Below are 13,383 nucleotides of genomic sequence, written 5' to 3'. Positions count from 1 at the left end.
CCATATGGAACAGAAAGTTTGCACCTTAATTCTCATTCAATGTAATAACTAGTTTACAACTGCAGCCTATTCATGGCAGACGCACTGTATTTAAATCTTCACACTCTGATTGGGATTGGCTTGGATTTTGAATACAATTCACATATCCTTGTGGTGCTATTGGTTGGTATGTCAGGTCCAAGACATTAATTCATGAAAACTAAAATTTAAAGATTATGGTTTGCATGGATTTCTTAATTATCTGATTGAACAATATAGGATATTTTGAAGAATTTTAGATCTTAATAATGCATGCTGATTCTCTTTTGATGTGACCTGGAAATTTTCACCATTTGGTTCTTCGTGATTTGTGTTTGGCATTGCAAGTAGTCATCATTTAAACAATTGCTACAGTATTTTGTTAGCTACCGCATTCATGGGCAATTTTCAGCCATCATATAATGTTCATTGGAAATGCTCACTCCACATATAAAATTATACAGTTTTGCTCTATGCTGCAGAAACACAACCAATAATCCTGTCTCTCTACAAAAAAATTAAAATATATTCATAAAATAATTTTCAATCACAAAATTAATAGATTGTATGATGCTTCACAATGTAGCAGGTTTAACTTTAATATTAAAAGTAATTCAATACAAATAACTGCCACCTTTCAAAAGGTCAATGTGAATTGTTCTAGCCACCAAATTGTTACAGTTAGAGTCATACCAAATGGAAACAGATCTTCGGTCTAACCAGTTCACACCAACCATGTTCCCAAACTAAACTAGCTCCACCTGCCTGCACTTGGCCCATATCCCTCCTGACCTTTTTATTCATAAACCTCTCCAAATGTCTTTTAAACATTGTAACTGTACCTGCGCCCATCACTTTCTCTGGCAGTTCATTCCACACATGACCCACACTACGTAAAAAAAAGTTGCCCCTCATCTACTTTTCAAATCGTTCTCCTCTCACCTTAAAAAAAGTGCCCCCACCCTAGGGAAAAGACCCTTGCCATTCATTTTATCAATGCCCCTCATGATTTTATAAACCTCAATAAGGTCACCCCTCAACCTCCTACACTCCAGTGAAAAATACCCCAGCCTTTCCAATCTATTTTTATACCTCAAACCCTCCATTCGCAACAACATCTTCTTGCCAAATCGAGGTACACTGCCTCGATTCTGATATTCTTGATACTATGAAATAAACATAACATTCATATATAAATCCAGACTCTGATCTAATTGGTTTTTGATTTAGAAAGGAAAATAGTTTGAAATTAATCAATTATACTGTATGAAATTGGTGTTTACTATGGAATATTCTTTTCAGTCTCATTTAGTTTTAACTAAATGAGACTGAAAGGAATTTTCCACAGTAAACAGCAATTTTATATAGCATAATTGATTAATTTCAAACTATTTTCCCTTTTTACAATTGCTCATAAAACAAAAATGAGACAAAAGATGCATCATTCTTCCGCAAGTTATTTGGAAGCTGACTATTAACAGTTCATAACGATTTCTACATACATGATTAATTACTACACAATTACTTAGGAAATATAATCAGAAAGCTGTGACTTTCATGATCTGTAGCAATGATATTTTGCATAAAATCTGCCTTCTGTTTCATATCTTTTGAAAAAATGATTTTTCTATTTTTTAAAAAAACTCAACCAGTCAGAAAATCTATGGCTATACCTGCAAAGTTTCAATGAATATGGGCTCAGTATTCCTTTCTAATATGAAGTAAAATTTACAATCAATAGATTCCAAGCCCTAATTCTGTAATTAATTGAATCAGATCATTTCTCTTTTAAAATTAGCCTTTCATTAAGACTGATGAACTCATCTTACCCAGTAATGTCACTCAAAAAATGAAACATTTAGAAGTAAATGAGATATCCATTAACTGTTTCAAAAAAAGCTGAACAATGACATTAACAACATGGTGGAAGTTAGTTAACAAACCAATAGTTTAATGGCTTTATTTTACTTATAATGCTTCACCCAACTCATTTCAATGATAAAATGCACCAAATAAGTATGGAAGAGATGGAACATGGAATTTACAGGTTTCTAAAAATGCATTTTGAAAATGCATTGAAAAGAATCATCCAAGAGAAGCATATCCAGTTATTCCTCCCTGTCACATGGTGCCTGGATTCTGATTAAAACCACAACAGAGAGGCAGCTAATCTGAAGATTAAACATACTGTACCAGTTAACTAGTGCATGATTAAACAGGTGAAAACTTGCTGCGGTAGGGCCTCTAATGTTATTTGTCATTAGTTAGATTTTCTCCTGCACTTTTCACCTTCATAAATATTTTCCTCAAGGTTTCAGAAAGTGAGAGCTGAAAACAGCACATAATGTAAAACTTAGAACTGGGACTCAGCGAAAGGGTTAATATAACAGGTTATCTCGGATGAGTCAGATTTATTATAGCCCAAAGAAGATTCACTTTTTTAAAAAACTATTCAAATTATGCTGCCATCAGAAAATTAGGCAAGTCAAAATGATTTGGTGGCAGAAGGACAATTTTACCACCAGGAGAGTAACAGAATATATTAACCATGTAAAGTATAAAAACCCGAAAGACGCACCTACTCTAACAGACAGTAACTTTAAAGTGGAACAAAAAGAACCACACTAGAAAAAGTGATGCCCAACTATTGAAAACAAAATGCATTCTGTAAAAACTATAGACTACTTCCAGAGGAGGTGTAGAAACAGAACACAGAGCAGCAAATAGGAGAAAGTGAAGACTGCAGATGCTGGAGATCAGAGTCGAGATTGTGGTGCTGGAAAAGCACAGCAGGGCAGGCAGCATCCGAGGAGCAGGAGAATTGATGTTTTGGGCATAAGTTCTTCATCAGGAAGTCAACTAAATCTTAATGGCCCTAGATCTAATGCATTGAAAGGGGAAATTGAGGGTCCAAACAAAGAAAGTTTGATCCAACCTGCTTATGTCAATGGACATCTCATTCATTTTCATTTAATACGGCGATGGTGTCACTGTCTTATCCAATTATTTTACCATGAGTGAAAATGCAAATGTTACAGCCTTTAGAGATGAAACCATATGTCCACATGTCATAGCCCCTAGGTTTCAATAAGGTCAGCTGCAAAATAAAGGGCATGAACATGTCACCTCATTCTTCAGCATGCACTCCTTTCTGAACCTGAGAGCAAGACACTTCAGATGTCAGACTTCTCGACTCAAAACATTAACGGTTACTCTCGTCATTGAGTTAAAAATCACACACCAGGTTATAGTCCAACAGGTTTATTTGGAAGCATTAGCTTTTGAAGCGCTGCTCCTTCATCAGATGTTTGTGCGCTCCGAAAGCTAGTCCTACCAACTAAACCTGTTGGACTACTAGCTGGTGTTGTGTGATTTTTAACTTTGTACTCCCCAGTCCAACACCAGCATCTCCAAATCATCTCTTCATGGATGCTGCCAGATCTGCTGAGTGTTAGCTTCTTAACCTCAATCTTCTTGTAGGTAGCAGAAGAAGTTCAATTAGTTACAATGGACACAGAACAGCTCAGGAAAGATTAAGTTATGTCAAGTGTATGCAAAGATGGGTCAATCAGATAACAACTGGCCCAGGAACAAACAGTTGTTGAACAACCAGTCAACGAGTAACCAGCGGATCATTTTATTGGGTTTCCTCGACTCCTGGCAGAACCCAAAATGAAATTAGCTAAAATAACATCAGTAATGTGTTTCCTGTAGCCAAGAATCAGTGCACACAAGTCAGAGTAGGCTCAAACAAATTCAACAAGAACAAAGTTCTGAAGTAAAATGTGTTCCTATTCACAAGTATTGTGTTGAAGGATGGCCAAGCCCAAAGTTCAGTGAGTTAGCCAAGAACATATGTTTTGAGCACACACAGCATTTCACAAGAAAGATGACTTACTATTGCATAACAAAAGGCTAATTAGTCCAGCTTCTATTCAGAAAGATATACTAGGGAGGACATTCTAGCAAAGACCACAGGTACACAGACAGGCATCTTGAGAAGATTAAGATTTTCTTTACAATTTATAAAATAACAGAGAGAAAACAAAAAGATTTGGTAAATGTTATGTCTTTGCCCAGAGAATGATTGAAACATTCTTCCCCACTCTCCTCCTCCCCCCACCCCATACAATTACTATTGTTGGGTTTCACAGCTTGGAGATAAACTCGGATTGAGGTTTGTAAGATGAGGCTTGGTGGGGAATGAGGGTTCAGGAGGAATGGAGGTGGGGATGGCAAGTCAGGAAATTGGGGAAGAAAATGCCACTGGATTGGTATCCCATTGTGTTTGCACTTCCTTCTGTATTTTCCAGGACAGGTTGGTTAGGAAATCAGGAAGACAAACAAAAGCTAGAAGATAATTAAGATACTTTGAGTGAAATCCCTCTTTCCTAATAGAAGAGCAGTTGTCTCCCACTCACCCGATTTAAGAAGGCACGAGTTCAACAGAAACAATGGCCTCCATGAAGATGAAGCTGTGACGATGTTGACCTTTTGCAATATAAAGTTAGGCATGTCCAAGTGAAAAGTTGTTTGGGAAAGCAATTTTTCTGCCATGTGGTTGATTGACAATTGCTTTAATCTGACCAGCACTTTACCTGATCTCAACTACAATTACTGGTGGCAGCCTTAAGAGTTTTGCAGGAGCAGCTTCAACTCCACTGTCCATCTCTATTGAGGACCTAAGGCATCAGGTTTTTTACCACAACAGATCCCTGCTGCAGCTCCCACAATGCCAACTGCCTTTTCTGTAACTCCACGCCTTCCATAGACAGAGGATAACCATCAAAGTACAAGTGAAAATAGGCGGACCCCGACTAAGAGTCAACTGACAAGAATAGATGACTTGTCACACTGGCATGTGTGAACACTAATGTCCCAAGCCACTAGATCAAGTTGCACATTTCCTCAAATCAGTCCAATGACTGAAGCCTTAAAAGAAATTATGTCTAGTTAGCTGCTCTGAAGGAAATCTTGATATTGCTAAGCAAAACAAACCTTCCTCTAACAAAATAGCCATACCCTATTACTTGCCATTGCTAAATGATTGGAGGGAACTCGGAGGCAGAGTCTTAATTGATTTGCTCCTGCAGACAGAGTGCCTTGTGCTACAATAATCAGGTTCAGTAAATTGAAAATGTTGGTGACATCTTTAAAAGAAACTAGGGCTGTAAGATTCCATTCAGTGTATGTGAAGACTCGATCGAACATAAAAGGCTTTAAAGTCACAAGCTGTACTAGATGTTAGATTTGAATTCTCTTACGCTGTTTCCTCATAAACTTCAACAAACACTGTTATTCTTGCCCATAGCAATCAATTTAGAAGTTGTATTCTACCAAAGTCAATAACTTTACCTATCTTCCAGAATCAAATGCTCCAAAAACTGTTTATTGACAGTTGAAGTGAAAAATATGTTTTTTAAAAAAGAGACACTTTTCTAACATCTTGAAATGAGCATTTTCACCTTGCTGAATTACTGATAAACATTAAGTGGTCCACACAAATAGTGAAACAAGGAAGGAGCAAAGCACAATAAATGCCCTTAACAGAGTTTGCATATACATTATTCAATTGGAATAACAGTGATGTACTGGTGCTGGTTAATAGATGGAGAAAAAAATGTCATGGGTGTTTTGATGATTGGAAAAAAAGGATGCATTCAGTTGTGTGTAAGAGTACTTCTGGATGTATTAAAACAAAACAATAAAATGATGTAAGTAGAAATTTACTTTAGTTATCCCAAGGACCCCAATATTTGGGCTGGAGGATGTAGAACCATTTCCTGTTCCAAGTAATCCTGCAATGATACAAGATATTCCTTCAGTGAAGATCCCTCTGGAAGTTAAAAGGAGCACGCAAGGTTACAGTCAGTTTTGTTCGTACATAGAGATAGAATTAAAACTTTACAATACACTTTTAAAAAATGCATTTGATAACCTAGTGAAGACTTTTGAACTCGTGTTGCTTAAATGTCACAAATATATATATCTGTCTTCTATTCTGGTAATCAATTTTTAGTATTGGGAAGTCTTGCATTCCCTTCAACCCATCCCCTCCCTCAGCAACCAGGAGTATTTAACACTCTCCACCCGAGCCTGTAGGGACCAGCAACATCCTCAGTGGCAATGGGTAGAAGCTGCAGTACCTCCTTGGAAAGGAATGGCTATACACCTGGGTAGGCAATGTAAGCCTGAAACTGCTGGCACTCTCAAAATGACTTCCGTAGTTGTCCAACACAATTTGCATGCAGCAAACATGCAGGGTAATCACTGGGATTTATCTTGCTGTAATGCAGACCCTAACATCATTTCTGTGTTCCTCAGGAGTGCCAAGCTTGCACAATGGTTACCTGATGGTTGTAGCTTACTGGTATCTCCACTGGTCATCATGTTGTCCAGCATTCTCCAACATTTCAGGATGTGCTTCATGGGCAGTGATTGCCTGCGCCCTCTGTCCAGAGGTTGGCATTGGCAAAGCACCAACCTCATGCCACCATCTTGGCACATATAGGGATGATCTTGTAATATAGTTCTGTAATTCACTACTGCACTTGGAGCTCACTGCTTTTTACATTGCAATCCCGCAGCCAAGGTGATTTGCCTGCAAGGATAGGCAACCATCTCATACTTCAGAATCAGGTCCACTCTGACCTCTTGGCTTACTTTAACACTCACTCACTGTGCATTTATTTGGATGCTCATACAGATCTCTGTCTTGCCTTTTAGCATATTTTCATTTCAATCAGAACATGCAGATTCACGCAGTTCTATCTTTCCTTGGTCAGAAAACCAAGTATGGAAATGTGTTGCTGGAAAAGCGCAGCAGGTCAGGCAGCATCTAGGGAACAGGAGAATCGACGTTTTGGGCATTAGCCCTTCTTCAGGAAGAAGGCCTGAAGAAGGGCTAATGCCTGAAACGTCGATTCTCCTGTTCCCCAGATGCTGCCTGACCTGCTGCGCTTTTCCAGCAACACATTTCCATCTCTGATCTCCAGCATCTGCAGACCTCACTTTTTCCAGAAAACCAAGTAGGTCATCATCTTTGCCAGTCATGATCACTAAAGGCAGCAGACATGTTGCTACATGGCACCATGGTACATCAATGGCTTATGCCAACAAATAATGTGGCAAATGCACTACTTGTGCTTAGGCAGGTGGGTTATGTTCAGGCCAGGGAGTCTGTGCACTGAGAGTCAACAGGGGCTACCAGGTGTCATTGAGTTTGGTGGCCAAATTGAGAAGTCAGTTTTAGACAGCATGCTGGGATACAGATAGGTAAACCACTATGTAGGAGGCCAAATCAACAAGATGGGAGATGGTAGAGAATGGGTGGACATGAAGTACTGCATGGGTTGGTCATTTATGGACACTATCACTCTGGCTTCAATGGTGGTGGGGGGGTGCGTGATGGAGCAATGGGAAGGGGGAGACAGTACAGCACTATCTTGGGTATTACTGAATTGTAGATTTGGGCTGATGTGATAACATGGGAAGATGAACAGTTACATTTTGAAAAATATTGTCTGGCAGAAGCTCAAACCTGATGGGGCTGACAGGAAGAATAAGACAAAAAGGTTAAGAGGGATTGGTGTGAAGAGATGTGACATCATCTTCATTTACAGGCTGAGCCTGCAACTCCGTCTCTGCAGCTGTGATGGCTTCCATCTCCATTTGAATCACAAAATGAAACACGGCTGCTAACGCAACCAGAGTGGGTCAATTCATATTTTTGGCAGCAGGAGTGGGATCCACTTGTGTGTGAAGTGAGGCCCATCAAGTAGCAATTGCCTTAATCAGTCACTTGTGCAGGCTGAGTAAAAGACATCTCTTTTCACAGATAACTTTATGTTTGCTTTATGGAGTGACCATCTATGTCAGTTACAAAATAAAAACAAAAAAGAACTGCAGATGCTATAAATCAGAAATAAAAACAGAAGTTGCTGAAAACGTTCAGCAGGTCTGGCAGAATCTATTAAGGGAAATCAGAGTTAACATTTCAGATCGAGAGGAAGGGTCACTGGACCCGAAACATTAACACTGATTTCTCTTCACAAATGCTGCCAGACCTGTTGGCTTTTTCCAGCAACTGGTTTTATATCAGTTACAAATCCTGTGCACAAGCAGTCCAGATCATGAAAGAAGCAAAATAGTATGGATGTTGGAAATCAGAAATAGAAACAAAAATGGTACAGAAACTCAACAGGTCTGACCGCATCTATGAAGAAAAGGTGTGTTAATATTTTAAGTTTGCTGTGACTCATTTGTGCAATAAAGAGTCATTTCAAGCTCAAAACGTTAACCCTTTCCTTCTTCACAGATGCTACCAAATCAGCTGAGCTTCTCTAGCACTTTCCATTTCTAATCCAGACCATGATATTGATCAGAGCTGAAAATGTGTTGCTGGAAAAGCGCAGCAGATCAGGCAGCATACAAGGAGCAGGAGAATCGATGTTTCGGGCATGAGCCCTTCTTCAGGAATGAGGAAAGTGTGTCAAGCTTGGTACACTTTCCTCATTCCTGAAGAAGGGATCATGCCCGAAACGTCGATTCTCCTGCTCCTTGGATGCTGCCTGACCTGCTGCGCTTTTCCAGCAATACATTTTCAGCTCTGATCTCCAGCATCTGCATCCTCACTTTCTCCTACATGATATTGATCATTACAGATTAAATTTAGTGATCTCTACAAAGCAAAAATAATCATTGGCAATCTACAATCCATAATTCATAAACACGTGGCAAGGTCTTTTAGACTGCACAAGGTCCCAGAGCTGCTTTCCAAACACATTAATCTGTAAGTATTTCACAGCAGGCTATTAAATGGAATGCTGCCTTAGTTAAGAGAGGTCAAAATGTGTTAAGAAGATGTCATTGTCAAATTCTGCAAGTGTAATCTCCTAGTGTATGCGTGTGTAAAGGTTAGTGTGGCATACATCAAAATAAGGGTTTCTGTGCTAAAAAGATCCATATGGAAGCATCCCATTACCATTCTTGTCAGAGGCCTCTATGCCCATACAGTGTATCAAGAACTATAGTAAACTGTCATTGGTGTGCACATTACAAAGGTTTTGTTTTGCTTCCCAAATTTCCCTCATCAGGTCATCAGAACCACTATTTAAGATTCCAGGCATAGTAGCTGTTTTATTACTGTGACCACAGCAGTATGAACAGCCAGGAAACGTTGAGGAGAAACCCAAGTCCAGGACCAGGAGCAATCTACAACAGGTGCCAAACAGCCTCAAAAATGAAGAAATTATATAAGGTGGTCATAGAGTCAAAGAGTAAGAGAGATGAATAGCACGGAAACACCCTTCGGTCCAACATGTCCATGCTGACCAGATATCCCAACTTATCTAGCCCCAACTGCCAGCACCCGGCCTATATCCCTCCAAACCCTTCCTATTCATATACCCATCCAGATGCCTTTTAAATGTTACATTTGTACTAGCCTCCACCAATTTCTCTGGCAACTCATTCCATACACGTACCACCCTCTGCATGAAAAAGTTGCCCTTCAGGTCTCTTTTATATCTTTCCTCTCTCACCCTAAACCTATGCCCACTAGTTCTGGACTTCCCCACCCCAGGGAAAAGACCTTGTCTATTTAGGCGAAATTGAGGACTGCAGATGCTGGAGATCAGATCAAGATTAGAGTGGTGCTGAAAAAACATAGCAGGATGAAGGGCTTTTGCCCGAAACGTCGATTTTCCTGCTCCTCGGATGCTGACTGACCTGCTGTGCTTTTCCAGCACCACTCTAATCTTGACCCTTGTCTATTTACCGTATCCATGCCCCTCATGATTTTATAAACCTCTATAAGGTCACCCCTCAGTTTCCGACACTCCAGAGAAAACTGCCCCAGCCTGTTCAGCCTCTCCCTGTAGCTCAAATCCTCCCATCCTGGCAACATCCTTGTAAATCTTTTCTGAACCCTTTCAAGTTTCACAACATCATTCCAATAGGAAGGAAACCAGAATCGCATGCAATATTCCAACAGTGGCCCAACCAATGTCCTGTACAGCTGTAACATGACCTCCCAACTCCTGTACTCTATACTCTAACCAATAAAGGGAAGCATACCAAATGCTGTCTTCACTATCCTATCTACCTGTGACTCCACTTTCAAGGAGCTATGAATCTTCACTCCAAGGTTTCTTTGTTCAGCAACACTCCCTAGGACCATTAAGTGTATAAGTCCTGCTAAGATTTGCTTTCCCAAAATGCAGCACCTCGCATTTATCTGAATTAAACTCTATCTGCCCCCTAAGTATGTGAAGAAAGTGCAGGAGGCCACTGTCTTTCAGATGAGTGAGGCACAATGCTGTTGTTGAATGAGGATGCCCCATAAAGAACTTTTTCTCTATTAGGACATTCAAGTGCAGGATGCTGCAGACCTACACACATAGCATTGAAAGTTCGATATCATAATGCAGCTGACTTCATCAACACAAAAAGATTCAATTCAGATAATGTCAAACTCATCTGTGATCATCACAATCGTATCTTCGAAATCTGTGCTAGGTTGCTTGGGAGCTGCCATGATCCCTATATCCTTAAGATCTCAGATTCCTGATCTTCTCAAAAAGGATACTCTAAAAGGATTGCCACTCAGAAATAGAACATAGAACATTACAGCGCAGTACAGACCCTTCGGCCTTCGATGTTGCACTAACCTGTCATACCAATCTGACTCCCATCTAACCTACACTGTTCCATGTACGTCCATATGCTTGTCCAATGATGACTTAAATGTACTTAAAGTTGGTGAATCTACTACTGTTGCGGGCAAAGCATTCCATACCCTTACTACATCTGTCCTATGTCTATCACCCCTCAATTTAAAGCTATGCCCGCTCGTGCTCGCCGTCACCATTCTTGGAAAAAGGCTCTCCCTGTCCACCCTATCTAACCCTCTGATTATCTTATATGTCTCTATTAAGTCACCTCTTCTTCTCTCTAACGAAAACAGCCTCAAGTCCCTCAGCCTTTCCTCGTAAGACCTTCCCTCCATACCAGGCAACATCCAATCTCCTCTGCACCCTTTCCAAAGCTTCCACATCCTTCTTATAATGCGGTGACCAGAACTGTACACAATACTCCAAGTGCAGCTGCACTAGGGTCTTGTACAGCTGCAGCATTACCCCACAGTTCCGGAACTCGATCCCTCTATTAATAAAAGCTAAAACACTGTATGCATTCTTAACAACCCTGTCAACCTGGGTGGCAACTTGCAAGGATCTGTGTACCTGGACACCGAGATCTCTCTGCTCACCTACACTACCAAGAATCTTACCATTAGCCCAGTACTTTGCATTCCAGTTACTCTGACAAAAGTGAATCACCTCACACTTAAAACTCCATTTGTCACCTCTCAGCCCAGCTCTGCAGCTTATCTATGTCTCTCTGTAACCTACAACATCCTGCGTCACTATCCGCAACTCCATCAACCTTAGTGTCATCTGCAAATTTACTAACCCACCCTTCTACGCCCTCATCCAGGTCATTTATAAAAATGATGAACAGCAGTGGACCTAACACCGATCCTTGCGGTACACCACTAGTAACTGGACGAACATTTCCCATCAATCACCACCCTCTGTCTTCTTTCAGCAAGCCAATTACTGATCCAAACTGCTATATCTCCCACAATCCCATTCCTCCGCATTTTGTACAATAGCCTACTGTACACTATACTCTAACCAATAAAGGGAAGCATACCTTACCGAACGCCTTGATGAAATCCATATACACCACATCAACCGGTTTACTCTCATCTACCTGTTTGGTCACCTTTCAAAGAACTCAATAAGGTTTGTGAGGCACGACCTACCCTTCACAAAACCGTGCTGACTATCCCTAATCAAATTATTCTTTTCCAGATGATTATAAATCCTATCTCTTATAACCTTTTCCAACACTTTACCAACAACTGAAGTAAGGCTCACTGGTCTATAATTACCAGGGTTGTCTCTACTCCTCTTCTTGAACAGGGGAACAACATTTGCTATCCTCCAGTCTTCTGGCACTATTCCTGTAGACAATGACGATTTAAAGATCATTGCCAAAGGCTCGGCAATCTCCTCCTTGGCTTCCCAGAGGATCCTAGGATAAATCCCATCCGGCCCAGGGGACTTATCTATTTTCACACTGCAGGATTTCTAATACCGCTTCCTTGTGAACCTCAATCACACCTAGTCTAGTAGCCTGTATCTCAGTATTCTCCTCAACAACATTGTCATTTTCTAGAGCGAATACTATTGAAAAATATTCATTTACTACTTCCGCTATCTCCTCTGACTCCACACTCAACTTCCCACTACTATCCTTGATTGGCCCTAATCTTACTCTTGTCATTCTTTTATTCTTTAAATACCTATAGAAAGCCTTAGGGTTTACCCTGATCCTATCCGCCAACAACTTCTCATGTCTCCTCCTGGCTCTTCTGAGTTCTTTCTTTAGGTCTTTCCTGGCTACCTTGCAACCCTCAAGCACCCGAACTGAGCCTTCACATCTCAACCTAACATAAGCCTTCTTCTTCCTCTTGACCAGAGATTCCACTTCCTTCATAAACCATGGCTCCTGCACTCTACAACTTCCTTCCTGCCTGACAGGTACATATTTATCTAGGACCCAGTAGCTTTTCCTTGAATAAGCTCCACATTTCTAATGTGCCCATCCCCTGTAGTTTCCTTCCCCATCCTATGCTTCCTAAATCTTGCCTAATCGCATCGTAATTGCCTTTCCCCCAGCTGTAACTCTTGCCCAGTGGTATGCACTTATCCCTTTCTATCACTAAAGTAAACATAACAGAATTGTGATCGCTATCACCAAAGTGCTCACCTACTTCCAAGTCTAACACCTGGCTGGGCCCATTACCCAGTACCAAATCTAATGTGGCTTCGCCCCTTGTTGGCCTGTCCACATACTGTGTCAGGAAGCCCTCCTGCACACACTGGACAAAAACTGACCCATCTATAGTACTCGTACTATAGTGTTCCCAGTCAATATTTGGAAAGTTGAAGTCCGCTATGACAATTACCCTGTCTCTCTCACTCCTATCGAAAATCATCTTTGCTATCCTTTCCTCTACATCTCTGGAACTATTCGGAGGCCTATAGAAAACTCCCAACAGGGTGACCTCTCCTTTCCTGTTTCTAACTTCAGCCCATACTACCTCAGTTGACGATCCCCAAACATCCTTTCTGCAGCTGTAATACTGTCCTTGACCAACAATTCCACACCTCCCCCTCTTTTACCATCTTCTCTGTTCTTGCTAAAGCATCTAAATCCTGGAACCTGCAACAACCATTCCTATCCCTGCTCTAACCATGTCTCCGAAATGGCCACAGCATCGAAGTCCCAGGTACC

The 13,383-nt window shown here is 40.7% G+C and overlaps 1 protein-coding gene across 7 annotated transcripts in view; it reads right to left on the bottom strand.

Moving 5' to 3' along the window:
* The window catches only part of LOC122556680 (solute carrier family 23 member 1-like), a 128,795-nt gene that overhangs the window by 19,463 nt on the left and 95,949 nt on the right, over positions 1-13,383 (bottom strand). For all 7 annotated transcript variants that reach the window (XM_043703706.1, XM_043703707.1, XM_043703711.1 and 4 more), the window contains one exon: positions 5,749-5,854. In XM_043703706.1, the coding sequence (XP_043559641.1) occupies positions 5,749-5,854 (106 nt within the window). The remainder of the gene's footprint in view (positions 1-5,748; positions 5,855-13,383) is intronic.

The sequence above is a fragment of the Chiloscyllium plagiosum genome, chromosome 14 (genome assembly GCF_004010195.1).
Source record: "Chiloscyllium plagiosum isolate BGI_BamShark_2017 chromosome 14, ASM401019v2, whole genome shotgun sequence".
Classification (NCBI taxonomy): Eukaryota; Metazoa; Chordata; class Chondrichthyes; order Orectolobiformes; family Hemiscylliidae; genus Chiloscyllium; species Chiloscyllium plagiosum.
This window is presented reverse-complemented; position numbering and strand designations above follow the sequence as displayed.